Source organism: Akanthomyces muscarius, chromosome 5 (genome assembly GCF_028009165.1).
Source record: "Akanthomyces muscarius strain Ve6 chromosome 5, whole genome shotgun sequence".
Classification (NCBI taxonomy): domain Eukaryota; kingdom Fungi; phylum Ascomycota; class Sordariomycetes; order Hypocreales; family Cordycipitaceae; genus Akanthomyces; species Akanthomyces muscarius.
This window is the reverse complement of record NC_079245.1, coordinates 131,944-159,024: the sequence shown is the minus strand read 5'-3', so window position 1 is coordinate 159,024 and position 27,081 is coordinate 131,944. Positions and strand designations below refer to the sequence as shown.

The 27,081-nt window shown below is 49.3% G+C and overlaps 13 protein-coding genes across 14 annotated transcripts; 6 read left to right on the top strand and 7 right to left on the bottom strand.

Annotated features, from left to right (window-relative positions):
- Nucleotides 1-1,758: 1,758 nt before the first annotated feature.
- LMH87_009283 (uncharacterized protein) lies at nucleotides 1,759-2,734 on the bottom strand (the record flags this gene model as incomplete). The annotated part of the gene is made up of 2 exons (XM_056196254.1): nucleotides 1,759-2,358; nucleotides 2,408-2,734. The coding sequence occupies 2 exons, from the start codon at nucleotides 2,732-2,734 to the stop codon at nucleotides 1,759-1,761; spliced, it is 927 nt and encodes a 308-aa protein (XP_056053421.1).
- A 994-nt stretch (nucleotides 2,735-3,728) lies between these two features.
- On the bottom strand, nucleotides 3,729-4,175 carry LMH87_009282 (uncharacterized protein; the record flags this gene model as incomplete). The annotated part of the gene is made up of 3 exons (XM_056196252.1): nucleotides 3,729-3,751; nucleotides 3,806-3,997; nucleotides 4,049-4,175. 3 exons carry the CDS (start codon nucleotides 4,173-4,175, stop codon nucleotides 3,729-3,731), a joined length of 342 nt encoding a protein of 113 aa, XP_056053420.1.
- Nucleotides 4,176-5,378: 1,203 nt separating this feature from the next.
- Nucleotides 5,379-6,482, bottom strand: LMH87_009281 (uncharacterized protein; the record flags this gene model as incomplete). The annotated part of the gene is made up of 2 exons (XM_056196251.1): nucleotides 5,379-5,612; nucleotides 5,667-6,482. 2 exons carry the CDS (start codon nucleotides 6,480-6,482, stop codon nucleotides 5,379-5,381), a joined length of 1,050 nt encoding a protein of 349 aa, XP_056053419.1.
- A 489-nt stretch (nucleotides 6,483-6,971) lies between these two features.
- LMH87_009280 (uncharacterized protein) lies at nucleotides 6,972-8,008 on the bottom strand (the record flags this gene model as incomplete). Its single annotated transcript, XM_056196250.1, has 3 exons — nucleotides 6,972-7,331; nucleotides 7,388-7,848; nucleotides 7,903-8,008. The coding sequence occupies 3 exons, from the start codon at nucleotides 8,006-8,008 to the stop codon at nucleotides 6,972-6,974; spliced, it is 927 nt and encodes a 308-aa protein (XP_056053418.1).
- Nucleotides 8,009-9,884: 1,876 nt separating this feature from the next.
- LMH87_009279 (uncharacterized protein) lies at nucleotides 9,885-10,436 on the top strand (the record flags this gene model as incomplete). Its single annotated transcript, XM_056196249.1, has 3 exons — nucleotides 9,885-10,236; nucleotides 10,275-10,312; nucleotides 10,365-10,436. 3 exons carry the CDS (start codon nucleotides 9,885-9,887, stop codon nucleotides 10,434-10,436), a joined length of 462 nt encoding a protein of 153 aa, XP_056053417.1.
- A 212-nt stretch (nucleotides 10,437-10,648) lies between these two features.
- On the bottom strand, nucleotides 10,649-10,987 carry LMH87_009278 (uncharacterized protein; the record flags this gene model as incomplete). Its single annotated transcript, XM_056196248.1, has 1 exon — nucleotides 10,649-10,987. The coding sequence occupies one exon, from the start codon at nucleotides 10,985-10,987 to the stop codon at nucleotides 10,649-10,651; it is 339 nt and encodes a 112-aa protein (XP_056053416.1).
- A 3,293-nt stretch (nucleotides 10,988-14,280) lies between these two features.
- LMH87_009277 (uncharacterized protein) lies at nucleotides 14,281-15,624 on the top strand (the record flags this gene model as incomplete). Of its 2 annotated transcripts, none has more annotated exons than XM_056196247.1 (1): nucleotides 14,281-15,624. In XM_056196247.1, one exon carries the CDS (start codon nucleotides 14,281-14,283, stop codon nucleotides 15,622-15,624), a length of 1,344 nt encoding a protein of 447 aa, XP_056053415.1. The 2 variants fall into 2 exon arrangements, with proteins under 2 accessions (XP_056053415.1, XP_056053414.1); XM_056196246.1 differs by having other exon boundaries at nucleotides 14,989-15,624.
- Nucleotides 15,625-16,096: 472 nt separating this feature from the next.
- LMH87_009276 (uncharacterized protein) lies at nucleotides 16,097-16,765 on the top strand (the record flags this gene model as incomplete). The annotated part of the gene is made up of 1 exon (XM_056196245.1): nucleotides 16,097-16,765. One exon carries the CDS (start codon nucleotides 16,097-16,099, stop codon nucleotides 16,763-16,765), a length of 669 nt encoding a protein of 222 aa, XP_056053413.1.
- A 601-nt stretch (nucleotides 16,766-17,366) lies between these two features.
- LMH87_009275 (uncharacterized protein) lies at nucleotides 17,367-18,322 on the bottom strand (the record flags this gene model as incomplete). Its single annotated transcript, XM_056196244.1, has 2 exons — nucleotides 17,367-17,450; nucleotides 17,522-18,322. 2 exons carry the CDS (start codon nucleotides 18,320-18,322, stop codon nucleotides 17,367-17,369), a joined length of 885 nt encoding a protein of 294 aa, XP_056053412.1.
- Nucleotides 18,323-18,692: 370 nt separating this feature from the next.
- LMH87_009274 (uncharacterized protein) lies at nucleotides 18,693-20,111 on the top strand (the record flags this gene model as incomplete). The annotated part of the gene is made up of 3 exons (XM_056196243.1): nucleotides 18,693-19,029; nucleotides 19,083-20,052; nucleotides 20,105-20,111. The coding sequence occupies 3 exons, from the start codon at nucleotides 18,693-18,695 to the stop codon at nucleotides 20,109-20,111; spliced, it is 1,314 nt and encodes a 437-aa protein (XP_056053411.1).
- A 291-nt stretch (nucleotides 20,112-20,402) lies between these two features.
- LMH87_009273 (uncharacterized protein) lies at nucleotides 20,403-22,778 on the bottom strand (the record flags this gene model as incomplete). Its single annotated transcript, XM_056196242.1, has 15 exons — nucleotides 20,403-20,572; nucleotides 20,624-20,850; nucleotides 20,913-21,321; nucleotides 21,373-21,397; nucleotides 21,450-21,482; nucleotides 21,548-21,620; nucleotides 21,672-21,805; nucleotides 21,859-21,927; nucleotides 21,979-22,001; nucleotides 22,045-22,098; nucleotides 22,159-22,187; nucleotides 22,242-22,314; nucleotides 22,381-22,450; nucleotides 22,568-22,601; nucleotides 22,684-22,778. 15 exons carry the CDS (start codon nucleotides 22,776-22,778, stop codon nucleotides 20,403-20,405), a joined length of 1,518 nt encoding a protein of 505 aa, XP_056053410.1.
- Nucleotides 22,779-23,259: 481 nt separating this feature from the next.
- On the top strand, nucleotides 23,260-23,654 carry LMH87_009272 (uncharacterized protein; the record flags this gene model as incomplete). Its single annotated transcript, XM_056196240.1, has 3 exons — nucleotides 23,260-23,328; nucleotides 23,427-23,462; nucleotides 23,559-23,654. The coding sequence occupies 3 exons, from the start codon at nucleotides 23,260-23,262 to the stop codon at nucleotides 23,652-23,654; spliced, it is 201 nt and encodes a 66-aa protein (XP_056053409.1).
- A 47-nt stretch (nucleotides 23,655-23,701) lies between these two features.
- Nucleotides 23,702-25,669, top strand: LMH87_009271 (uncharacterized protein; the record flags this gene model as incomplete). Its single annotated transcript, XM_056196239.1, has 7 exons — nucleotides 23,702-23,826; nucleotides 23,881-23,911; nucleotides 23,965-24,102; nucleotides 24,161-24,191; nucleotides 24,251-24,270; nucleotides 24,324-24,576; nucleotides 24,648-25,669. The coding sequence occupies 7 exons, from the start codon at nucleotides 23,702-23,704 to the stop codon at nucleotides 25,667-25,669; spliced, it is 1,620 nt and encodes a 539-aa protein (XP_056053408.1).
- Nucleotides 25,670-27,081: the final 1,412 nt, after the last annotated feature.

Genomic DNA, 27,081 nt, shown 5'->3' with positions numbered 1-27,081 from the left:
TTAGCTATAACTTCTATATTATATAAGTAAGGTAATTAAGATTATATATTTAAATTAAAAATATATTAAATAAAAAGATCTTTTTCTTTATTTATTAATTTTTTAGAGTATATTATTATATTAACTTAGTTTAGTTATTCTTATTAATAATATATTAGTATTATTTATAGTATATTATAGATATAAGCTATACTTTAAAGTAATAATATAAGGTCTTTTTTTAAAGCCTTAAGGGTATTAATAATATCTTTTTTATTTAGAGTTAAAACTATTTTATTTTATTAAGTTAATAGAGTTTAAACGTAATTAATTAAAAAATAATATAAAGTAGCTTACTTACTTAGGTGGCCTACTTACTTATAAACTATATTATTTTAAGTAATAATATAATTAATAAGTAAGTTACTTAAATAAATAAGTTACTTATATTCTCTAACTTTTTACCTTTTAACTATTAATAACTTAACTATAATATAAAAAAATATCTAAAATTAATTAAAATCCTTTTTTAAAAAGATATTTTTTAGTTTTTAACTTTATTTTTTTAGCTTATTAATACTTACTAATTAGCTTATTTATAACTTTAAGGCTTTATATTTAAATATATAAAAATTAAACCTTATATATAATAACTATTATATCTTTTTTAAAACTATTAAGTATATTAAGACTTTTAGTTAAAAAGTTATTTAAGTAATTAGTAATTTATTTTTTTAGAATTAAAAACTATAAAATTATTTTATTTATTATATTTAGTATCTAAAAGACCTAAAATTTAGTTAATTTTAAATATAAGTTTAAAACACTTAATATTATAAATTTAAGTTTTAAAAAAAAAATAACTTTTTTAAAATTTAAAAAGAGTAATTTTAATATCTTAAAAACTATTTTAGATATTTTCTTTTATAATAGACTTCTTTTTCTACTATTCTACTAATTTTACTTTATAAATTAACTTTATAATACTATTTTAGTTTTTATAATAATTAAATATAATATTATATAAGATATATAAGTTTATTTTTAAGATATAAAATAATTTTAAATAATTTAAAGTATATTATAGCTTTAAGCTTTTTAATAACTCTCTATTAAGGACTAGCTATATAGGTACTATAAGTAAGTATTATAATAGTTATTAATTCTCTTAAAGAGAGAAGAAAGAAAAGAGAAGGAGGAGACTCTCTCTCTCCCCTAATCTAGCTTATAATTTATACTATAAAGTATATATAGTCTATATCTAATAAGAGAGCTTAGTAAGCTCTTATATTGAGTCCCTAGGGAGCGGGTAAAGCTCAAATCCTTCACACTCTCTACTAAATCAAATAAGGTAGTTATCTTAAATAGACTATTAGATAATACTCTAACTAAGCTTTATATTTAAACTAACTAGTATATAAGTAGTTTTATTACTATAAATTTTAAGTAAGAGTTACTATAATCTATATATTATATTAAACTATATAAAAGTGTAATATAATATTTTTACTATTAGTTATATAGGAAAAGGGGTAGAAGGATATAAAAAGATATAAATAAGAAAGTTGGAACGGCAGGGCTGAGGTAGTGGTATTATGGTGGTAGACCGGACATGCTAGTCGTCTGTATCCCTCTCATCGTAAGCTCTCGCAAAAATGTCATTGTTTATTATTGGAGGACACTGAGAGAGAGGGACTTGAATTAAATGTTGTACAATAAAAAGTTTTGTTGAATTTTGTTGATATACACGACGATGCTATCGGTTGGGAGCTTTCTTGCTTAGGCTGCAATACCAGGGCCCATTCTGCTGTCAGCGCTCCCCAAAGTTGGTCGCTTGGTGTTGGCAGTTGAGTGCGAGTTGAATGAAGCCCTGCGGCCCTTCTCAATATCGTCTGAGTCTTGACCCGGGTTGGCAGTAGAATAATCTAGCCATTTCAGCAGAGTGTACAAGCCAAAAGCGACAAAAGAACCCATCACGGGACCAAGCCAGTAGATCCAGTGATAGCCGACGAATCGCGTTACAACCGCGGGACCGAATGATCGGGCGGGATTAATTCCTGTACCAGTGAAATTGACACCGCAGACGTGAGCGATGAAAACGGACATGCCAATACCAATGGGAGCTAGGAAAGTAGCCCGGTGCTTTTCAACAGCAAGGAGGTATACCGTAAGAACCAGCTGCGCAGTAAGAAACATTTCAATGAAGAGGCCCTGGACAATGCTCGTCCCGCTACCCAAGGCGTTCGCTACACCGAGAGGACCAGGTAGCAGACCGTCTGCCACAGCGGCGGCAGCGATTCCCGCAACAATTTGCGTCGGAACGACCAGGGCGCCTCGAATCGGTGTGACAGCACCAACAAGGACAAGTCCAAGGGTGACCTGAACACAGTGTCAGAAGTTGAAGGATTGGGGAGAACGTCGTGCTTACAGCTGGGTTGAACATTCCGCCAGTAACACGATAGAAGATCCAGACGTTGACGGCGAGCGCAGTTCCGAAAGAGCATGCGATGAAGAGCAGGCTTGAGGGCGAAAGGACGGCATCAGCTTGGCCAGGACTGTTGTTGTCCAGCGCTGCTTGCGTTCCGATGAAAGAGAGTAGGAGGAACATGAATGTTCCGCAAAATTCTCCGACAAGTACTGTCATTAAGCCTTTGTACTGGCTAGGGACTGGGCGGTCTCGGCCATCTTTGTTGAAATGATTACCACCGATATCGAGCGCCGATTGGATAGGAATCTGGACATCGTTGGTAGCCATCGTCGCGGTTTGATGGAGTAGCTGTGGGTTGCCTCTATACTTTCGAAATTTTGCAAATGAACGGAAGAAGAATCGGACTCAGTCCTAGAGTTGATTAATACAAGACAACATACAACATTAGTCACGACACAAAGGCCATCCGAATTGTTGCGACATGGCAAGCACTTATAGGAAGGCCAAAGTGAAGGTGTTAGTACGCCGTTTCCGGCGGGTGGAGTGGGACAGGAAGTATTTTTATGCCGCTAACACTAGTACAGTACGTTACCCGAAAGGCTAAGTCCGCCACTCTATTGCACGGAGGATGCTGTCTCAAGGTTTAACGTTCAGCTCTAACGGTTAGCTCTTAACGTTCGCATAAAAGCTATAAAACTGGATCCTCATAAACAGGCCCGGTCCAGACCAAGCATCGCCAACATTCCAGTGGAATCGTCGTCCAAAGCACACTCCACCGCGTCGAGAGGAGTTCGTCACTGGGAATCCTCGGACGGCCCGCGCTGCCGTATTAACGCATCCGGCTGTCATCTTAAACTGTTATCCCGAGATTTCTCGATCTCAAAACCCTTTCGTCGTTTCTTCGGTGGCAAATTGGCAATTTCAGGTTTTCTGTTTTGCCTCGCAAGCCCTTCTGAACTCCACCACCTCAGGCAAGAGAGGGAAAAAAGTTATTTTTTGTGGCTTGCGCCATCTTCACAAGATCATCCCACTGAAGTTGGGGCTTTTGTCAACAGCCAGCTGAGGTTTCCGGATTACTGGACGGATGCATCGTTCGATTACTGCACCTCTGCTGTGTGCTACGTTCAGATGGCTGGGATGGATGGGTCAATACGAGCCTGCAACGCCAAAAGATGAGCAGCCAGCTGAACCCTCCAAACTACTGACAAACGCATTTTTCTGAACATTCCGCCACCTCTGTTGTCTGATTCCTGCATAGGGTGAAGAGAATGGGTCAGTACAGGCCTACAACGGAAAGAAGATGAACACACTTTCTTTCGGATTACTCATTTACAGCCCTCTTGCCTGCTAGTTGATGAGATCTAGGGACGGCACTGATTGCCAGTGTTGCATTCTTACGACTAGAATTCTCCCAGCTATCATTGCTGCCATATATCAAGTCGTAGGTACCGTCGTATGTCTCCTTAGTATCAAGGGTGCATCGAAGGGGCGACTGCTGGTCAAGAGTGCTCCTTGACCTCGTAGAAGCTAGGAGGAACGTGAAGGTGGTACAGTGGTGAATCTCGCACTCAGAGGCAAAATAACATTTACCTACGTAGCCTCAGTGACCGCTTTACTACTCCTAAATCAGCAAGTACGGACAGACAATGGAGACCCGAGTGTTCTTGCTCGATGCTTTCGGTAAAGCCGGCAGCCGCCCTCGAAGGTGGGGTTGAAGTAGACGGTGCTTAGGTTTTTGGGGAGGGTGGGAGGCGAGTTGTGGCAGCATTACCACTTTTGCTGAGAAAGGTCCTTGTTCACAGGATCAAGATGAGCAATATGACCTCGCTCTGTTTTAGTGTACCGCGCTGATAGCGGTTGGTATAATATACTAGCCCGTTGGTAGACCGTGTGGAAGAATTTATGCTAAGGATGGCGATTACTCGTTGTCATCCATTTTCTTGCAAGCTACGTATACACGGAGGACTGAGGCGAGCTGATGAGATAGCAAAGACTTCGGAAGAGTGGAAGTCTAAAAAGGGCCGCGGGAGAGCGTTCGGGCTGAATGAAGATGGTGAGGTCAAGCTGCAGCGTCACATTTGCATGTCAATAGCATTGATGCTGCCCTCATCTTGAAGTGATATCTAGCCGGAGCCAGCTGACGAGACCAAGAAATGAAACGAACAATCGCCATTGGAGCAGATGCGGCTGTTCATAAAGTAATTACCCAGAAATATGCTGATTACCTGTTCAGGACGATGGACCATGTCTGCACCACACTTGTCGGGCGATCAAGGCGCTTTGCGGTCTGCATAAGATGCTCAGAATACGGCGCAGAGAAGAATTGCGCCAGCGAAGCAAATGGAGGCTAACTACGAAACAAAGTAGCACCGAGTTGGCAGAGTGGGCAAGAGTGCGGCCGTCGAACGCGTCTTCATCCTGCGCTTCGTGAGCTTTCGATTGTGCCATGCGGATGTGGAACAGATCGTGAGCGCAAGCATCACGTCGTAAAGTTGGGCTGCTGCAATCGTTTAACAATATATGCAAGACTGTTTTATTAGCCCTCTAGCGAAGCCACACCTGATGAGAATTAGCTGTGACAGATATCAGAATGCGATTCTATTCACATGTACAAGAATCGGACGGATCAACTTGCTGGGAATTCGCCAGCCTGGCTGAGTATTAATTTTCTAGTGATAATATTCTGAGCCCGTGACGCGACGCGCCTGGCCTCATTACCGCATGTCTTATACGTGGCTCCTGGCCATATTGGAAGCCGAGCTATTTCTCAGAGAGCTATTAGCTGCGATGCAAGTATATAAGTACTGTCTCATCGCCGCTCTTTGGAGCCACGTTTGCCTGATGCTCACTGCAACTGCCATGGTGGGCAAATGAGCCTCTGCACGATTATCGAGGACAACACTGCAGCACACAGCTGCATGCTTGGTTGTGCCCGTGCCTGTGTATTCAAGTTTGTTCATTGTGAGCGAGCTCAACCTAGAGCTGGACCAAATACGTCATCCGCTGCCTCGAGTTTTCGACGCTTTGCATCACGAGATTCTGCATCTGTTCCTAGGACGCCCTCTGTGAGCGCGCTAGGCTTCTTCGTTTTTATCGAGGCTTGTTCGCGGCGCGCTTGCTGAAGCGCCACGAGATTCGCTCGATCAGGGTCTCGGCACTTTTGTAGCTTTTTCCGGAGAGGCTTCATTGATTTGACGGTTTCGGGCTAAAAAATGGTTAGAAAGGGAAGCAAGTCGACTTTGGCAGCATTGCAGCTTACCGTTCCCCAATAGTCTGTCATGCGCTCAGGGGGCTCTTCCTCGAGCATTTTCTGGCATGCCTCCAAAGCCGCAAATATTTTGTTCCGCAATGCTGTTTGTGCTGTTACATTCTCATCAGAGGGTTCCGGCAGGGGAATAAGCGTGTCAACAAGCCCAGCGTCGGTTATCAATAGAGCAGCCATCATGATCTGGCTTGGAGCATAGTAAAAATAGACGTCCGTGACGAGTGCGCTGAACTTGAGGATTTCACGCGCCCTCATATGGGCTGTGTTTATTCTGTTCTGGTCGGACGGTAATTTGCGACGCAATTCGAGAATAGCTCCCTCTAGAGCTCGGAAAGGATGCCTAACGTCAAAGGCAAATCTTATGCCCTGACAGAGAAGAAATTCACCCGCCAATATTTGTTCGCTCGTGGTGTTGGGGAACTTGTCGGCGAGCCTAGCCAGGCGAATGTAAAAGCCCTCGGCTTTGCATCCGAAGAACAACGACGTCTTGAGTAGCTCTGTCGGCGGGTAGGTCATGACTGAGTTGGTCACGTAGAAGCGTCGCAGAAAGATCGCGGCGGTCGATCGAATCTCGGTCGGAAGTTCGCAGAATTGCGCAGCGCGAATCAATTCAATCGTAAAGAACTTGACCAAGCGGGCCTCCTCGTCTGGTGTGAGAAAGTCGGGCGGCGGATCGGCGTTCAAGCGGGCGGCAATTTGCTGCTTTGCGAGGGCGTTTGTTTTTTGGCGAAGGTCCTTCAGGCCAGCCGGGGAGTACGACCAGAGACGGAACTGGCTGGACTGCCGATAACGCTCGTCTTCAGTGGCCATTGTCGATGGTGCATTGCCGGGAGGTGATGCTGAGGGTTGAAACTTTCACAGGAGTGAGGCGCGAACTGGTGATGTTTGATCTAGAAGCGTGGAGCTGTAGTGGGCTGGCGGCGGGAGCTACCAAGGTCGCACGTGCAGACAGCGAGGCACTAACACGGATTACAGTTCAACGATTCCGGCGTAAAATGTGCGATAATTGGCAGCACAACATTCAATCAAGCATCGTGAATGTTTTTCTACTTTCAAAGCTGCGAGAACTTGGTCCTTGCGGCCTAGCTTCGCTTGGCTGGGCCTACAGGTAGCAATGCAGTCAGACGTCAACGGTGATGGTTAGGCAGTCCATATAATAATTTGTCCTTTCGACAACTGGAATTTAATGGACAGATAAATAAAATTAAACAATAAAGATTGGAATAAGAGATGGTAAAATCGTGGGCCTCACTCTGTATATGATGGCCGCATCGTAGTCACAAGTCCAAGGCTATTAATTTATTCCTCAGCCTCGCGGTTGATCGCGAAACGCTTCTTCAGGCGGTAGGCAATGGCACGCTTGCGAGAGTTTTCGCTCTGGACAAAGGCGCCGGCACCACCGAAAGGACCGGCAAAGGCCTGGTTGCGGATACGAACAACGCAGACGTTCTTAACGCCAGCGATCTCGCCCTCGCAGGTCATACCCTCGGGCATGCGGACCGTGACGGGGTAGTCAGTGTTGGTAGCCACAGAGAGACCAGAGATACCGACTCCGGGCATGTTGAGGGGCATGCTGGCGCTCTTGAAAGCAGCAGCATCCTTGCCACCGGAGGTGCCATCAATGGCGGCAGTGAGAGGGCCAGCGCCGTCCTGGTTGATCTGCAATAGCAATACGTTAGAGAACAATTCAAAAATAATGATTCGGAGATACTTACCTGGCGGTAGATCAGGCTGACTTCGCCGTTATCGTTGCTGGTTGGCATACCCTTCTCAGCACCCTGGCCAGCCATGTCGCCTACGATAGTCTCCGTGGGGTAGTCGTTGACCTTGCCGCCAAGGCCGAGGACGCCAATAACGGGAAGATTGAAGAGACCGCTGAAGACGCTGCGCATCTCGTTCATGTGCTCCTCACGACGCTGGGTACGCTGGCTGCTGAGGATGTTGGCAGGGATGTTATCCTCAACGCCGGTAGCGCCAGAGGTGCCTTTGTTAGTAGGGATGTCGTTGCTGCGGCCCATGAAAGCAGCTACAACCTTCTCGGGGTCAACCTCGCCGTTGCCCTGAGTCCAACCGAGAGGGCTCTTTCCGGCGCTGATCTCAGCATCACGGATGATGCAGGTATCGGCCTGGGCACCACACGCGTTGGCAGCACAGTTGCGGGGAGTGCCGTCAGCAACTATGTGCCAGGTTAGCAGCATGCCTCGAGAAACTCAATCCATGGTCTACATACCTCCGAGACCGGGCATAGAAACGCCGTTAGCACCGACAACGTTGCGGAGGATACCGTGGGCCGAAGCGCCAGCGGCGAGAGTAGTGAACACGATAGAGTAGCGCATCTTGTATAAGTAGTTCGAAGATGAGAGAAATTGAGCAAATTATGTAAAGAGGGTGAGAAGAAAACAATTTGTCTCCGGGACAAGGAAGGAATAAATGAACTTGCTAAAGATGGAATAAGACGAACTTGCTTGGCATTCAAGCGGGAGATAGCCCGGGTGCATGAGCTTCTAATATATCTCGTTGGACTCGGACCCTCGATTATACTAGTAGAATCACACCTGCGACTGAACTCAAAACAGCTGCTGAAAATTTGCTTGTGACGCAATGAATCGTCTTTGCGTCTTTGCGCAGACCGAGGGTAGGGCTTGGTAATGCTTCGCATCAGTCCTAGAACGCGGACTCGGAAACTCGTAAATGACCGCCCATGCAACAATTGCCAAAGCCTGGCCTAAGATTGACGTGCCTGAAACGCTTTGGCGAACTGAGCGTTCGAGGTGGAGCGAGCGGCGGCGCGTCAGTGTCCAAATTTGGCAACACGGGAGAACAGGGGGCTTGTGCCTCCCAATTGAGAGTTTTGCGGACGCTAGGACATCTGCTTCACGGATCCGGAAAGTAAGCACATTTCATGCGCCGCTGTGGCCGCCTGGTCCCTCCGGTGGCCGTCGATGTCGTTCGGACGGACTTTTACTGTGCGCAAGCGCATCATGGCATCGGGCCATCTCCTGAGTGATTGCCATGCGCAGCGCCTGGAAGTATGAGACCACGAACCGCAAAGAAAACAAAGACAACCAAAAAAAAAAAGTTAAGTACCCGAACCGACTGGTAAACACCATACCATCTGTCTTTACAAGGCAGAGTCCTCGCGTCTGTTAGCCTCAGCGATCTTGCACTGCAAGTCTATGATGAAGTGTAAACAGAATGCTAAAGTTTCCGTCCAAGATTAAAAAAAGACCGGCTGGAAACAATTCTGCATGAAGTCGAAACATGGGTCCCCGGCTCGGATGTGCGCCCGCCCCTGGACCCGTGTTTATACCTTCTGTGGCTGGCGTGAGGCCTTGGCTAATATACCTGCTGCAGAAGTGTTCTTCCAGCAAACGTGGGCACATGGATTTAGCGAAGGAAACAGTGGGCATGGTGCGGGAATCAAGGCACTGAGACTGTCAACAGTATATTCTTTTGACGCTAGAATAGGCTCTGTGAAACTCGTGACAGTCTCTTCCTTGTCTTTTGATCTTAATTTAGACTCCCCGTAGGGCGGAAGTGGCGCGGCTGACTTCCTCCCCAAACTCTAATAAGTTGCCCGGACATTGCTCGGTTGGGCAGCGCAACAGGGGAATACGGATCGAGTTCGCATGAATGCACGGCCTTTTGCAGCTTAGCAATAGCAGTTCAGCAAACAATCAAGAACCAAGACTTCGAGAGGAACAAGCCCAGTCGCCCACTTTTAGTGGCTTGCACCCCCAACTAGTGACAAGGGGCTCTTCGTTTCGCATCCCTACGAGCCTGATAGGAGAGTGACTGAGCGCCGTCGCCCCCATCTTCAATGGTGACCGTTCCTGATACAGTCGTCTGAGCGCGCGGCACCCGCAGTTTGCCGGGGTTGCAGCCAATGGTTTCTGGCGGAGCGCAATTTCACTGCCCGATTAGGTAGCGCTCAAGCCTAATTCTCGGTCCTCGGTCTGAGTTTTAGACTTTTCTGTGTTATTTTGTCGTGCTTTCGGGTGGTCCTTGGCTTTTTGTGAATGGAAAGGCCAGAGCTATGATTCCGTTGTATTCATAGAATACTTAAACATCGTCCCTCGCTCGTGCAATTATTCATAGAGCATCCAGCAAGCTTTTTCATTACCTTCAGCCATATTCTTCCTTTTCTTCTACTCTCTCAGTCTCTTTCTACCGACAACTCTCTTTCGTCTTAACAACCTCAACTCTGTCAAAATGAGAACCTTCGCTATTTTCGCTACTGTCCTCGCCGCTGGCTCGGCTGTCTTCGCTGCCCCTGCTGCCCTTGCTGAGAAGCGTGAGAACAACTTCGGCGGTGTTGCCGGCCCTCTCGGCGGCCTCCTCGGTGGTAGCCCCGCCGCTGGACTTGGTGGCTCGGGCCAGAATGCCGTCGCTGATCTCTTCAAGGTCGGTGACGAGATCCTGAACATTCCCGGTGATGCTATCCGCAAGATCCTCGAGGGCAACCCTATCGGTGCCGGCACCGGTCTTCTCCAAGATATTGTCAAGGCCGGCAGTGACATCCCCAAGGATGCCATGGGCCTCGTCACTCCTCTTACCAACTCTGGTAAGAAGGCCAACTAGAGTAGAGCTTGGGATGCTTAGGTTCTTGCTTTTCCTTGACGGGAACACTTTTTGAACAGGTATTACTTTTATTCGTCCTACGGTTAAAGGCGTGAGCTAACACGGATCTAGTTCTGTTCCGGTTGCGTGCAAACGGTCACATATGGCGCCAACTACCCCGAGATTGCTGTCGATGTCCTTTGACAGGCTCACTATGTTTCTTGATAATGTTTATATTTTTAATCAATTTATGTTCGATTGCCACTTTTTACCAATTTCTAAATAAAAAAGCCATCCGCTGTCTCGTATTTACATTATTGTGGCATATGCGTGAATAAGCCTAGGTCCCGAGCCCGTCTAAAATCCCACAATAACAATTGCTTGATCCCCAGAGGTAATATTGTCACAATTCGTACTCATGCAGAGGCTGGTGCTGCCAAAAAGTCAAACCAAATGAGGTCTCGGACCGCGGGCTCCAGATCCAAGCCCAGCCGCACGGCCCTGCCGTTCTGAAAAATGAACTCCGCATCGACGGGCTCATTGCCACCTTCCAGGACATCGGTCAGATACGCAATATATTTCGTTTGGTCTTTGAAATGCTCAAAGGTGAGAATAAACCCCATCGAGCGGTCGCTAGCGTCAATGAACAGCTTTTCACCTCTGATGGTCACAGTAACAACGTGATATCCCGCGTTGTTGTATGTTCCAGTGTAGGCTGTCAGCGGTACCTCTTGTGATGTTCCCAAAATAAGCATGGAATTTTTTGTCTTTGCCTTTTTTGGAAAGTTCGGGTTTTGGTGATGTGTCGTAGTTGGCATGCCACCTCCGACCCCCATTTCATCAGTGCGGCGGCTTTCAGCTGCAGCTTGTATGGGTAGCTCTTGCGCACATCTATCAGTTCGCTTTGGTCGCAACGTTGTCGTTCTTTTTTTTTCCTTTCCTTCTTTTGTGCAAATGGCGCTCCAAAGCTGGGACATTGATTGCTTCGTCCATCAGTGCTCGATAATCGAACTGGACACTGGACCGGCTCCTGATGAGTTACCCATGACTACAATACCGAGCTGCAACACAGGCAATAAGACAAATCGACTTGGAAACCCAGTAGTGTTTCCATCATGGCCAACGACTTTCTGTCCGCGATAATAGTAGACCTCCATACCAGCTGCGTAGATGGCAGGCGAGCAATGTGGCCTGAGTCGCTTTCCTTTGGAGTTCACAATGGATCGCATCCTAACTAAGCCCCGGTACACTGTCTCAGTTATCGGGAAGTTGTGGTATATCAATGCTTAGACCCATTTGATGAAATCATTCGCCGAAGAGATGACAAAGCCTGCACCTTGCCCTTCAGGACAGTTACGCCACTCCAGCGCTCGGTAGGTTTCGCTGTCTCTGTCCCAAATGTGGCCTTGCGCGAGTCGACTGCGAAAGCCTCTCTCTATCGAGCGCGCTGGTTGAAGACTTGAAGAATTCATAGACAATGATTCAAAAAAATCGCTGCTCGAGAAACTCTGAGAAGGGCTGCTTGCTCTCAACTTCGACAAGATGCGTCGCAACAGTGTACATCATGTTGCAGTAAAGATATCTCGAGCGACAAGATACGGCTACTGGGAGGTTTCGAAGATTTCTCGTTATAGAACGAGGAGTATCGGGCTCTGCTGCGCATAGTCCCATATATTACAAAGTCATCGGGCAGCAGTGAGGACATTGGCGTTTCGTATTGGAGGTGTGCGTGGTTTTCGTTGTCCTCGACAAGCAGAGCCACAGCGGTTGCAGTCAAAGATTTTGCTGAAGAGGCAATATCGAACAGCGTGTCTGGAGTACAAGGCTCGTTCTCCTCGAGAGAACCATACCCAAATCCTCTCGCGATGGCTGGCTCATTTCCGCGGGTAACAGCGACTGAGACCCCTGGCACATGGTGCTCGAGCATGAGCGCCTCCACGTGCTCTATAAAAGTTGTGTCGTAAAAAAATCCACGGCAGAAACAGATTGCTGCAGTTCTAGGGCCTAAATGTGCTGGTGCAAAGTGGTTTTCACCACAGGTATCTGACCCCAGATCTGGCGCAAACTGGCAGTAAGGGGGATCGAAAGGACGGTGCCCGCGGCTTGGAGCCGACAAAGGTTAGTGAATTACTGTGTACGGCGCGTCAGCGGGTGGCCAGGAGGGGTGCAATGCAAGAAGATAAGGACCCTGCTGGGCCATGTAGTTGGAAAAGGGTCAGCAGGCTATGTAGCATAGCTCTTGAGCATAGTAAAGTACTCAAACACATATACCCAAACAAAATTATTTCCTGTGTATTGTCATAAAAGTCAATCAATGGCCACACAGTCTCCTGAAACATTGTTTGGCGCGACGCGTCAGCGTGATCGCTACCCTATACCAGAGATGTGTATTCAAATTTGGTGGGTTTCGCAATAACCGTGTTTTGTATTGGCTTTAAAATAAATCGCAGGAAGTCTACCAAGTCTTAGTGTTTGGGATCAAGTCAAAGATTCCAATTCGCAAATAGAAGGCATGTTTGGACTTTACGTCCCGGCATAATCAAATCATTCACGAAAGCAACATGTGTCTGAACGTTCATGATGGCATCCGACCAAATTCTACACCCGAATAACGATCATCGCCGCCCTCCTGCTAATTGTGGCAGGGCAGACGGACGATCGATAATTACGACGAATTAAGCATGTCAGTCGTTTTGACGTTGCCTCATACCGAAGCCGAATGCGACAGCCTTGTACTTGCAGAACCGTCGGGGTTCGGGGTGGTCGGCATCGACCGTGCGACTGGTCCCACATCTGGAATGCTTGGGTGACTAGTTTGCATTAGTGGCAACGCGATCTTCAGGCACCAGCTTACTGGGAATGGCCCTGACGGCTGCAAGTTACTTAAATGTGCAGTCCAAACGCGTTCTCGGCTATCAATTGACCGGAGGTTTCTCTGACTGAAGCTTAGCCCTGCAGCTTTCCAAGTCATCTCGGCTGAGTAAGACCCGATGTGTAGGCGTCGCAGAACAATGACCTTAGAGCGCGATGTCACGCAGATTCCCCAGCCAAGGCGCTAGCAGCCTGGCTGTCGACTCCTGCAACTAGGCAGAGGACCATTCATCGTAAGCTCTCCAGCGGAGCAAAAACACTACTGAAGAGTGTGGGGGAAGGCACCAAGCTCCGTAAAATAGTGAGCGCGTCGATCATCGAGAACTCGGTATCAGGCAACTTTAGGAAGGTGAAGCCTTTCATAAGTAAGCCATGGCCGAGGTCATTCCGCAGAGCGCTTAGCTGTAACGTGGCGCTGTAATCCTTTCAGAGCGCGGCGGCGAGCTAAAAGAGAACAATGGGCTTTCCTATCCGGGTCTCCGACAATTACTAAATCAGGCGGCCCCTTCCTTAATCGGCCCGCCAAAGCTGAAGATCGACGTTTAAGAGCCTTTTTTTATGCAAGTCCTTTCAAGCAACAGTCATGAGCCAATGAAGTTGCAGTTCATGCAATATATATCCACGATGCTACAATGACTACCTGCAGCCCGGCGTCAGCACGTGGTGTCTCGCGGCAGCTGTCATCTCAAGTCTCGCCGAGGGATACCGAGTCTCGCCAGTCATGATGGCAGTATACAACGTAGTAACTTGGCTCTGTACGCTTCTCCGTATACTTGTCTCTGAGCTGAACTCCACGACTGTCGTTGAGGGGGTGTAGATCAGCGTAGGAAGGAATTACTGGTGGCATGTACTGGAGCAGCTCCGACCACCTGATGTGCCTCATGCTTACGGAACGAGGGCGCGAACCATTCCAGACAGAGAGAACGCCGAAGAAACATGGTTCGATAGCAGGTAGTATTGGTCCATATTTGTTGGTGTTTGTGGAGATGCCAGGCGAGACTCGTGCTGCGGCCGCTAAACTAGCTGTTGCGAATAGCTCGGCTTGGGAAGGCCCGTGGTGTGAGACAAGTATAAATATACTCAGCTCTATGTCCTCCGAAGTGGTTGGAATGTTCATTATTATTATTCAGTATATTTTCTTTGAACAAGTGCTACAAGTGCTTTCGCTGTTACCAATATGAAGTTCCTGGCTGCTGTCGCCGCCCTTTTGAGTGCCACGATGGCTGCGCCGTCCATTGCCATTCGCGGCGACCCTGGTATCACCGTGGCGCATCCCGGTGCTGTCCAGGACATGAAGGTTACGAAGGAGACCACACTCAACGGTACTTATAATGGTCCTCAAGCAAAGATCGTTGCCCCCTCGGATATCTCCGAGCGTGCGGGAACATCGATTCCTTTCCAGTTTGTCAACAACTTTTCTGGAAGAGCTGTCAACGCATACGTCGTCGGTCTTGATCCCCAGAAGCGCGTTGTCTTTGTTAGACAAGATGGCACCCTCGTCTACCCCAGCTCTGGAGGTTCTAAAGTGCCAGTACCTGTCAAAGAAAATATCAAAATATCTCTCCCCGGCAAGGGCCAGAGGCTGTCTATGACTCTTCCCATTTCTCTCGAGTCTGGTCGTATTTACTTTTCCGAGGGCGAGCTGCAATTTGGCATGGTCCGCACTGACACTGGCGGTGATGGTCTGGTTCAGCCCTCTGTGACCAACCTTGGAGACCCCAGTGCTGGAACCGACTGGGGATTTGTCGAGCTCACTTTTACCAAGGAGGGGGCTATCTATGCCAACATCAGTTACGTCGACTTTGTCGGCATGATCCTGAGCATGGACCTGTCGACCAGCGACGGCACCCCTAAGCAAGTGACCAAGGGCCTCGCTGCTGGCTCTATGAAGACCATCTGCGACGAAATCCGTCAACAGGGCTCCAAGGACGGCCGACCGTGGGGCAAGATGTGTATCGGGGACGGTTCTGGAGCCGCCGTCCGCGTCCTCTCCCCCAACGACTATACGGTGATTGACCCTAACGGATTTGCCAACTATTGGAACAACTACGTCGACCAAGTCTGGAACAAGTACTCGAACCAGCCCTTGATTGTCAATACTCAGGGCGATGCTGGCAATGTGAGCTGCAGAGTTTCTGGCAACCAGTTGAACTGCCCTGGCGATAACCTGAGCTTTCAGAAGCCCTCGGCCGCCGACATCTGGGGCTGCAACAGCGGACCCTTTGAGAATCGTGGTAACGGTATTCATCTGGCCGCCGTCGCACGCATCTGCGCTGCCTTTATTCGAACCACTCTTCTCCTCCCTGGTGGCAACGTTCAGCCCAGCCTTCCTGCCAGCTCTTACTACACTGCGGACCCCACGGATCACTACAGCCGCCTCATTCACAAGCACGAGGTTGATGGCCGAGGCTATGCCTTCCCCTACGACGATGTCAATGCCGGGAACGAGAATGCTTCTGGCACCGTTGCTTCTGGTCGCCCGAGCACCCTGACCGTGTACGTTGGAGGCTACTCGGCATAGAGGATCGGCGCTCTTCCACATGTAACTCCTCAGCAGATAAAGTACATATCATGCCGTACATATTTTCAGCAGCTTCAATTGTACATACTTTGCCACTGATTTAGAAAGTAAAGACCATTTCTTAGATTTTTTTTTCTTTTAGAAAAAGAGTGATAAGTGCTCCACTTCAGAACAATTGATGGAGAAAACACTCCGCCAGCCAATTGACGTTCACGAGAAACGGTCATGTAGGTTATTTAGTGAGCATGGCGTGCGGGATGGCCATCATTAATAATTTGTCTACGGCGGTCTCCCCCGCTGGAGAGGGTACCAGCACATGTGGCGGACACAACGGCGCATTTATTACTAATGGGGGCCATGAGTTGTTCCGAGGCAAATAGGCCTAGCATCGACTTGAGCATTAAATAATCATTTTCACAAGATTTTTCGCGGCCAACTCTTTGATTCATCTTTAATTCACTTATGATCGAGAATGGCGGCTTTCAACATAAAGGTCGTTTCCGACACGGTATGCCCATGGTGCTACGTCGGTCATCGACAGCTGGAACAAGCCATCAAACTCTGGCACACCAAGCACCCGGATTCCAAGGATACTTTCAAAGTCGAGTTCTTCCCCTACCAGCTCATGCCAGAGTTCCCGCGGGGACCTGGTAAAAGCATGGACAAGGAAACCCTTTACAGGGAGCGATTTGGTGCCGCGCAAAGACAGCAGGGCATCCAAAGGCTCACAGCGGTCGGCGTACCACTTGGCATCAACTTTCGTTTCGGCGGAAACGTCGGCAACACTCGCGACTCTCACCGATTGATCGAGCTCTCGAAGAAATATGGAAGTGAAGTGGAGATGAAGACTGTGGACGGGATTTTTGCGGCCTACTTTGAAAAAGAAAAAGACATCACCACATACGAGGTCCTTGGCGAGGTGGCCAAGCTGTCGGGTATCCCGGAAGCAGACTTTCAGAAGGCCATTGTGGAAAGCGACGAGTACGGGGCACAAATTGACAAGGCTGTTGCTGGCGCAAGAGAAAATGGCATATCCGGGGTCCCGGACTTTACTATTCAGGATCGATTCCAATGGTCTGGAGCGAGAGACCCAGAGGCCTTCGTTGTGTTGCTAGAAAAGGCCAAGGAGATGGGCCTGTAATGACGCTGGCTGAATGTAACGGGGTATAGATTAAAACGACATTCCATTTTCTAGCTAATATTACAATATATAGGTCCTGAAACCTACATTTTATGCACTACGGGTGGAAGGGAACACGCGTCGCCCACGGGCGTGCAGCACCTTTTCCCAAAGTGATCGCCCCGCAAACCCAGGTACGTAGAACAGTATGCCCAGCTCCTGGCTTGTCCACCAACTAGCTCTGTCCATGTTACCAGAGCCCAGCACAAGATAGGTGTCGTCGACCATTGTCATTTTGAAGTGACTGACAACAGGCTCGTCGGGCTGACCCTCTCGCTCAGAACGGTATTGATAATAAAAGATCTCTAGCTTCCCGGGAGAATGGTACTGAGCTTCAAGATCAGCTTGCGTCCGACGAGTATGCTCATCGGCCAATCTTGTGTAGTCCTTCATCAGCTTGCTCATACAACGGCTGGTCGTGGTTCCGCAGGTGGCAAGCTGCTCGATGAGCATCATAGACTCGTTCGTCCTGATCTCAACAGACACGCCCCGAGTGAGTGCGGCAAGTATTGCTTTAAGGACAGGTTTGGATGTGACGTTTGGGGTCACCAACACAATGCTGCTATGGGCGTTGGCAAACAATGTAAGAAGCGCGGCGTTCAATGGTGTCATTGGTGGGTTTGGCTTCCTGAGAAATGGGATCCAACTGAAGCCGGGATTTCTGTGATGAGAGGAAGGCAAGAGAATCGTGGGAGTAGGCGACTGGGCAATTCTCACCGATTGAGTCGGAGACATGTCATCGGCAGAACCAATGAGAGATGCACGGGTATTACCGCCAGGAGAGCCAGTTTCTGGCCGCTCCGGAACGGCACGCACAGATTGTGGGCGATCCATCGATGCCACGTTAGACTGGCTCGTTCCCAAGCCCCAGACGCGCTCGTGGAAGGAGAGTAGAGACTGCACAGCGCCACCATGTAGCTCAACACAGCCCTCAAACCACTTCTCCCAGCTGACATTGCAACTGGGCACCCAGGCCTCAGTTTCATCAACAACAAGGTACTTTGGATGCATGACACTGAGGGGTGTAAAAAAGAGTGTTTTGACGGTCAGCTCTATCGAGCCGCTTTGCAATGTCTGCTGGTCTGGCAGCTTCAGCGCTTTCCATTCAGTCGGCGGATATACATGTCCATTTCTCGATGACGTATGGAAGAGTTTCTGAAACAGCCCACGAGAAGAGAAGCCAATGGTGATATGAAGTGTCGGCAGATCGCTCTGGCTGGCACGGGACGCCGCCAGCTCAAAGAGCGTCGCACGGATTGAATTTGCCGTAGGGGAATCTGCCCAAAAGCAAGTAACTAGATGTACCGAGCGCTTGGCATTGCGAATGGCGGGCAGGAGAGCGCGCTCGTAAATGGTGTGCCCCGTGCCAACGTAAAGCTCTGTTGGGGTGCTTGTGGTTATAAGAGGCTCAAGTGAAGTTGAGCTGTAGGCCGGAAAGTCGTTCACCTGCTCCTTTTCATTTGCGCCAATGAGCTCCCGCCAAGGGTCGACAAACGATGCCGGAAAGCGTGAAGCCATCGCGCGTCGGTGGCTGGCAGTGAGGGCAGCAAGGAAGCGACGGCTGATCTAGAATTGTGTTGTGATGAAGCTCGTAATCTATCGAGTTGCGACGTGGGTAGCCTCCTGTGGGTTTAATCCAGCGCTCCTCAGGTCCGCCGAGTTGGGCTTGTAGCGGTCTGCCCCTGTAAAACAGAGTATTTAGCGCTGCTGGCTTGCTGAACCGCCCCCTAGGCACAGCTGCGCCTCGCAGGCCCTCACCGCCCTTCGCGACCAGCTGCTCCTGGCAGAAAGCTGTCCTGGCAGAAAGCTGTCCCGGATGCCCCTCAGAGCTCGCCGTCACGGTTCGTTACGACATCGCGCCGATTAGCCACCCACGTTCGTCGCTAAAATGCTTTCCGGCGTGTTAATTTTCAATCAAAAAGGCGAAAACCTCATCTTTCGCGCATTCCGCAATGACTGCCGACCGCGACTCGCTGATGTCTTTCGCATCCAAGTCATTTCCAATGCTCAGGTCCGCTCTCCGATCCTGACGCTCGGCAGCACGACCTTTAGCCACGTCAAGCATGAAAACATCTACCTCGTCGCTATTACGAAAAGCAATGCCAATGCTGCACTGGTATTCGAGTTTCTTTACCGCCTTATCCAGCTCGGCAAAGGCTACTTTGGCAAATTTGATGAGGAGGCCGTCAAGAACAACTTTGTCTTGGTGTACGAATTATTAGACGGTAAGAGCAGGAATAACAGTAAATCGATTTGGACCTGTGACTAATTTTCATAGAAATCATTGACTTTGGCTATCCTCAAAATACCGAAACCGACACGTTAAAGATGTACATCACCACAGAGGGCGTCAAGTCCGAGTCCCGACCCGAAGACACGTCCAAAATTACGATGCAGGCCACAGGCGCCTTGTCATGGCGCAAAGCAGACGTACGATATCGAAAAAACGAGGCATTTGTCGATGTCATCGAAGATGTTAATCTGCTCATGTCAGCCACGGGCGCAGTCCTGAGAGCCGATGTCACTGGCCAAATTGTCATGCGAGCGTACCTTTCTGGCACTCCAGAGTGCAAATTCGGCCTCAACGACCGACTCCTCCTCGACAACGACGGGTTGAAGTCTCTTCAAAGTGGGAATAAGCTCGGGTCCAAAGCAACAAAAGCTGCGGCGGGCAGTGTTACTCTGGAAGACTGCCAATTTCACCAGTGCGTTCGACTGGGCAAGTTTGACAGCGACAGAATTATCAGCTTTGTCCCTCCCGACGGCGAGTTCGAGCTCATGAAATACCGCGCGACAGAAAATGTCAATCTACCCTTCAAGGTCCATGCGATTGTGAACGAGGTTGGCCGATCAAAGGTAGAATACAGCATCGGCGTTAAGGCAAACTTTGGACCCAAGCTTTTTGCCACCAACGTCATTGTCCGCATACCGACGCCGCTCAACACCGCCAAGATTATAGAGCGATGCACTCAGGGCAAGGCCAAGTATGAGCCTAGCGAGAATTGTATCGTCTGGAAGATTGCTCGCTTCACGGGTCAGAGCGAATACGTGCTGAGCGCCGAAGCTCTCCTCACGAGCATGACAAATCAACGCGCCTGGAGTAGGCCGCCTCTGAGTCTCAATTTCAGTCTGCTCATGTTCACAAGTTCAGGCCTGCTCGTACGATACTTGAAAGTTTTTGAGAAAAGCAATTATTCTAGCGTCAAGTGGGTGAGATATATGACACGGGCGGGTTCATATGAAATACGGTTCGTTCTACATTCGAATACGTTTTCTCCTTCTTTCCTAACGCCTTGTCAGATTCTAGCGAACGAAAAACGGCAAACGAACCGTCCGATCGGCAGCCGGACATTATTCACAGCAAAATTGGCATGTTCGCGTCCCAAAGTTGGTTGCAAACTATACCACGAAAATGTGATTGCCTAGTAGTGGCAGATTTCATAAGGAGACCACTCAGCATGTCGAATCGCAAGCCTGCGGCGTACATCACGTCGGGCTATTCCAGTGGCGTTCTTCAGTAGCAGCACGGAGAAAGATACACTCAATTCAGTATTCCCGGTCGACATTAAATCGAGGTGAATAATATACATAACTTCCACTACGGCTTATGTTCTAGAGTCTGTGTGGCTTCCTCTTCCTCTTTGGGAACGACACCAATATCGGCCATGGCAATCTCGATTCGGGGCCCGGTGTAGTTCTTGCGCCCATCAACGACCCACTGGAAGATCGAGATCGCCAGAATAATAGCAAACGCCACAATGCAATAGTCTGCAGCCGCAGTCAGCACTCGTTCACATTTTGGGGTTCAGGTGTACAAACTCATATTGCTACCTGTAACATGTCGTTCGGGGGGAAAGACGAAGAGCACGGTAGTGATGGCGATGTAAGACAATGCAATGATGTCGCAAGTCCATCCCAGCCACGTTGGAAGCTTCCAATCGCGATCAGGAAGGGCCCTACGTCCCTGGAGGCAGTTGACGGCGATGGGCATGGCATACGACAGATCAAGGGTGACGACAGCAGCAGAGATGATGGCACTGAAAGCACTGTATTTCGAATGTTATATTAGCAAGTGTTTCCGAACGTTCTGTTACCGGAACTTTCTTACTTTGTAGAAGCGATGTTAATGACGCCGAAAATGACAACCACAACGGAGGTGAGTATCAGCGCATTCAGAGGCAGACCCAGGCGCGGGTGCACTCTGGCCAAGAACTTGGAGGCGGGAAGACCTCCGTCCCGCGCGAATGCAAAGATCATTCGACTGCTGGTTGTCATGACTGAGATTGTTGCAAAGGCCAAGCACACCAGTGGGAACATGAGAAGGCAGATGGCCCCCGCAGTGCTTTTGGTGGCGTTGAGCAAGATCTGGAGTAGCGGTCCCGCGCCCGATTTGATGACTTGCTGAATATCTCCGGCAACGAAAAGCAGGACAACGAGGAAGACGACGCCAGTGAAGATGCCGATACCTATGCAACCGACCATGATTTTGGGGCCCTTTTTAGAAGGCTGGGGGATTTCTAGGAGTATGTTAGCTAGAGGTGGGTGGGCCAAGACAAGCTTGTACGTACCCTCAATCATATGCGCTACAGAGTCCTGAGAGGCAGTTAGCTGTCAAGTTCGATTGAAGAGCTAATCTTGAACTTACAAACGCTGTGAGACCAAGGCCACCTTGGAGAAGCTGAAGAAAAATTAGTCGATGTCACAGATGAGGTGGCCCGGTCTGCCGTCCTCCAACCCACTTACCCCGAGAAGCCAGGCAACGCCATCTGGCCATCCAGTCTGGTTAATGAATTCTGTGAAAACAAATTTGCCTGAGCTGTAATTTGGTGAGGCGCAAGCCAATACTGTAATCGACACAACGGCGAACCCTCCAAGCGACCAGAATAGAGCGCCCTTGTATATTCTGGGCAGAACAGAGTTCATAAATGCATTGAGGAGGAATGCAATGAGCGTGAACCCAATGTATATCAGAAACTGCTGCCAGTTTGTAACTTGGTAGCCCTGCGCGAGGCAAGTTAGACGAGCGCGCAGGTAGACAAAAGAAAAAGACATACAGATTTCGCATAAACAATGCCCACAATGAGCTGGCTAGATAAAAGCGCATTGGTGGCAACGAGTGCAACCTAGGCACAATGTCAGCATGGCCGAAAAGCGTAGCTAGCGGTGCGTCTTACCCATCCCACGACGTTGACCCAGCCTGTGATCCATGACAAAATAGGCACCCATTTTGGCCAAGAGACTATAAGTGTTAGCTCTCAACACGAAATATTGTAAAATGAGTAAGAGCTCACTAGCTAATGCATGTGTCAGTTGAGACTCAATTCAAGGCGTCTTGCGGGGAGGGGTATACTGACCTGCAACCCAATGGTATTGGCCGCCAGCGCTATCGATGCGGTTAGCCGGAGGTGCAGATACGAGAGGCAACAACGCGACGTACGTTGGGTATGCAGACAGAAATTCCGCTAATGATGTTGCAATGCATAGATTACATACACCCGCAGTTACCAGACCTGCAGGAATCTCATGTTAGAAGAACTTGACTTGGCCAGCTAGCCGTCGAGCCGCAGAGTACTCACCCCACACAATGCTGGTGCTGCCACCAGAAGACAGACTGACGCTCAGACTAGCGGAAAGGGCTGTCCAGGACTATCCAGTGCCAAGTCAGTCAAATGGTTATGCGCATTGACGACAAGCGTCCCCATCAACGATTGTCTTGGTAAGACCTATCGTAGTCGCAGAGGCTTGGCAAATACTCAAACTTACGTTTAATACCGCAAAAGCCAGGCCTAACATAGACCTAAATGTTCATAGAGCAAGGCGCGTGGTCAGTTTTCCGAGCACTGGAACAAACGGCAAGAAGCTGTGCGAAGGCGACTTACAGCATGGAGAAGTTGCGATTCAGCTCGGCCTTGTGGCCCATGGCCGCGAGCTGGACATCATCTTCGTGTATGCTTGATTTGCGCATGGTGTTCATTGTCGATAAACTGCTTGCATGTGTTGCGTTCGAGCTGGCAGCAGTAGAGACTGTGAGATAGGAAAGCCAGCTGGGCTTACTTTGAACGGGGGCTTTTATTATGTTGACCTGGTCACTGTTCTATGGGGACCATTGGCAATGTCCCGGCACCCAGGCCTAGTCCGGCGAAAGCCCGGCGGCGCCAGGTACCTATGGGTCACGACGCGCAGCGAAAAGGCATTGTAAAGTAGAGCTGTTCGGGAAGCGGAGCCCCGAAGGCTGCGCCAAACTCTAGAGAATGACGAACAGTTGTGACTGTTGATATGAGACCTCGTACGGCTTCGAACGAGGAAACAAGCTCCTGCGTACGTTCAACTAATTAGTTACAACAAGCCCGAAGCCCGCTAATTTCCCCCGATTGGGGCAGCTGCTCATACAGCGCCTTACACTACAGATGGTGGCCCCAGTCTAACGCTCCCCGCCCGGCTTCAGTTGGCTTCACATGTGCGACAATTCTCTACGAAGTATCTTATTCTACACCTCGAAGGCTGAGATTACGTTGCATCTCAGTGTATGATTGTGTTTGCTACCGGTACTTAGACTGTCTCACTCGCCGTAAGCTTGGCTCTGCGATATAAAACAGTTGCTGCCCCGCCCATTCAGATACAGTTATCTCAGCATCTTGAACAGCCACACACATCTTCGGTATCCGCCGCCCACAGCTGACCGCTATCGTCTATCTATACGGGACCCGCGGACAGAAACTGGGGTAAAATCTCGCTGATCAACGCCTCGAAATAGCCCGCGGACGCCGTTGCCGAATTGCATAGAACCTGGCTGATATATGAATTGGTGGGGAGGACGCCATTGTTGAAGATTCCGGGCGAAGCGAGTTGAACAACAAGCCAATTGAACAACCAAACTACTTCCCCAGAGACCCCAGAATGTCCACACTTCGTCATGTCGCTGCGGCACTGGCCGCGGCTAGCCTTGCTGTCCCAGCTTCCGGTTACGTCGCCAAAAATGTGACTGGTTATGGAGTTTGCACGAAAACGACTGTTGCTATCTTGTGAGAGCTCTCGTCTACCAGAAAATCCCAAATGGCTGCTGATGATTTCGTTAGGGGCGGTGGCATGGCCGGCATTGCTGCTGCTGTATGTGGAACTCAATCCGCCTCGGGCGGCGGGACACGCTAACATGGGAACAGCAAGCACTCACGAACAACTCAATTACTGATTTCATGATCCTCGAGTACAATGATGTTATTGGTGGTCGCGCCCTTCATACAAATTTTGGCAAGCAGGAAGACGGCTCGCCTTATGTCATTGAGCTCGGCGCAAACTGGGTAAGCTCAGCTACTAGTCGCAGGCCGTCGTTGTACGTCACGCTGATTTCTGTCATAGATTCAAGGCCTCGGCCAGCCCGGCGGACCTGGTAGGTCGAGACAGGAAAAAGCCAATGCTGCTGTACAATGCTGACTCGTCGTGTGTTAGAAAATCCGATCTGGACTCTTGTGAGTTGTCCATTGGCCTTGAAACCACTGCGCGTTACTGACATTTTTTACAGGCCAAGAAACATGGACTCAAAAACACTTTTTCTAATTACAGTTCTATCCTTACCTACAACGAAACTGGACCGTCAGATTATTCGGAGTTGCTGGACAGATACAGCAAAGCGAACGAGAAGATGTCGGCCCACGCAGGAACCCTCCTGGCGGAGAATCGCCAAGACCAGACGGCTCGGGCGGGGCTTGCATTGGCGGGATGGAATCCCAAACACAGTGACATGGCCGCGCAGGCAGTGGAATGGTGGAGTTGGGGTAAGATTTCAACCTTGTACCAGTAGCGTTGGCTAATTGCCTGCGGCCCACTCGCTAACATTTTGCGATAGATTGGGAAAGTGCCGTCTCACCAGAACAATCGTCGTTGATATTTGGCGTCGCAGGTGCGAATTTGTCGTTCAATCAGTTCAGCGACGAGAACAATCTGGTCATCGATCCACGCGGCTACAACTACATTATTCAACAAGAAGCCCATACCTTCCTGAAGAAGGACGACCGTCGACTTCGTCTCAACAGTCACATCACAAACATCACCTATTCGGATGATGGCGTCACCATTCACAGTGATGATGGTAGCTGCGTATCTGCGGCCTACGCCATCTGCACGTTCTCTGTGGGCGTGCTGCAAAACGATGTGGTAGCGTTCGAGCCGGAGCTGCCACAATGGAAGCGGACTTCTATACAGAAGTTCACCATGGGCACCTACACAAAAATCTTCCTACAGTTCAATGAGACATTCTGGCCAGAGGATACCCAGTACTTCTTGTATGCTTCCCCAACCAAGCGCGGATGGTATCCGGTCTTTCAGTCTCTCTCCACTGAAGGTTTCATGCCCGGTTCCAACATCATCTTTGTCACAGTCGTTGCAGACGGGTCATATCGTGTTGAGCAGCAGACGGACGAGGAAACGCAGGAAGAAATCATGGAGGTCCTGCGTGAGATGTATCCCGACGTCAACATCCCGGAGCCAACTGCATTCATGTACCCACGATGGACCAAGACGCCATGGGCCTATGGAAGCTACTCGAACTGGCCCGCAGGTACTACGCTGGAGATGCACCAAAATTTACGCGCCAACACAGGCCGTCTCTGGTTTGCCGGTGAGGCCACTAGCGCCGAGTACTTTGGCTTCCTACACGGAGCCTGGTTTGAGGGACGGGAAGCCGGCTACCAAATTTCCTCCGTCATGCAAAACAAGTGCATACAGGTTTACAACAATACGCAATTTTGTGGCGAAACAAGACCACACTACGACAAGCTGTCCGGAACATCGCCGCTCGAGAACTACAATCTACTGAACGGCTGGGCAACGAGCAGTTTCTATTCCGCTGTTGACCAGAACGCGGAATAGGTGGTGCTCAGGGGTGACGGCGCACAAGGTCTGGTGGCACAACGTCTACGAGTTAAGTTGTGGCTTTTTTAGCGTAGTAATAAACATCCTTGTCTCTCTCTCCTCGGTCGGACAGACGGCTCAAAACAGCGTACAAGACGCACAGATACAAGTGGCCCAATCTGTCACGATGTCTCAGTAGTGTCCCCGTCGCCCACTCTTTTCCCAAGCACTCGGAACAGAGGAAGTGACAGCTCCTGTTGCAGCTGCACAATATTCAAATCGTGTGTTGCGTGACAGAATCCAGGATCCTGGATATAGCCCTGTCTACCAGCAGCTGAGTGCACAATCTGTTGGAGGCGTCTGCACCGAGAGAAGCTCCGGCGCCGAAAATCTCCGCAACGCCAGGGCCAGGCACCGCAGCAAGGCATAGAGTGCCCGTCACCCGACGGCTCGACATCCGAAACAATTTTTCTTGCCACATAGCTCTCTGGCCGTAAAATGCCTCTTGCAAAAGTACCAACTGGTGCTGATTGGCCCGACCGGGCACCTGGTTTTGCGCTGGGGATGCTGGTCACGCACCGGACACCGGGCAGGGCAAACAAATTGGGGATCCTTGGACGACCGCCTCGTCCGCCCACCAACCCAGGAAGCTGGGTCGGTGTTGCGTTGCACGACATTGAATTCTCCATTTCGTCGTAAATAGAACCAAAGTGAATAGTAATCTCTCAAATAAAGTTTCTTTTGTTTCGCGACAAGACTATCAGAAGCTAGACATTCTCTCTCTCTCACACCAAAGTCAGTTGAGGCAAGAGAAAACTTGTGAGCCAACCCTATCACGGACAGGCTACACGGATAGCTACAGATGATGTATATAAACTGACCCTCGAGCCTCTAGACTTGTCGCTCCCTCGATCAACTGTTCGCATCAGTTCCCCCGCGTTTCTGCTCAGTACTTCGAATCCAATACTCTTAACCCTAAACTCCTCCTTCAAATTTGAAGCCATGTGTCGTGGGCACCCTAAGCATCACCGCTGCGCTCATACCAGCGTGTCCTGGTACTATTGCCCATCTGCCTATCTCGACATGGGGACTGGTGCTGTTAGCCCCTGTGGTAACCCCATAATGAATGATTCACAGCCGACCAAGGCCGCTTGCCCGCTCCAACATTGCCACTTCGCAACCAAGGGCAGCAGCTGGGTGTGCTGTCAATGCCACCAAGGCCCCAATACCCAGGGCTGGTGCACACAGAAACTCACTGCTCAGCAAGTCGGAGTTGATCCACGTGCTACCGGCGAGCTTCAAATGACATGCGATCATGGCTGTTGCGAAAGATGCACTGCACTGAGTGAGGAACCCTTCTTGCACACGCTGTTGACAATCGCGCTAACGCAGTAGACAAGACTCGAACGCACAAGACCCTGAATATACGG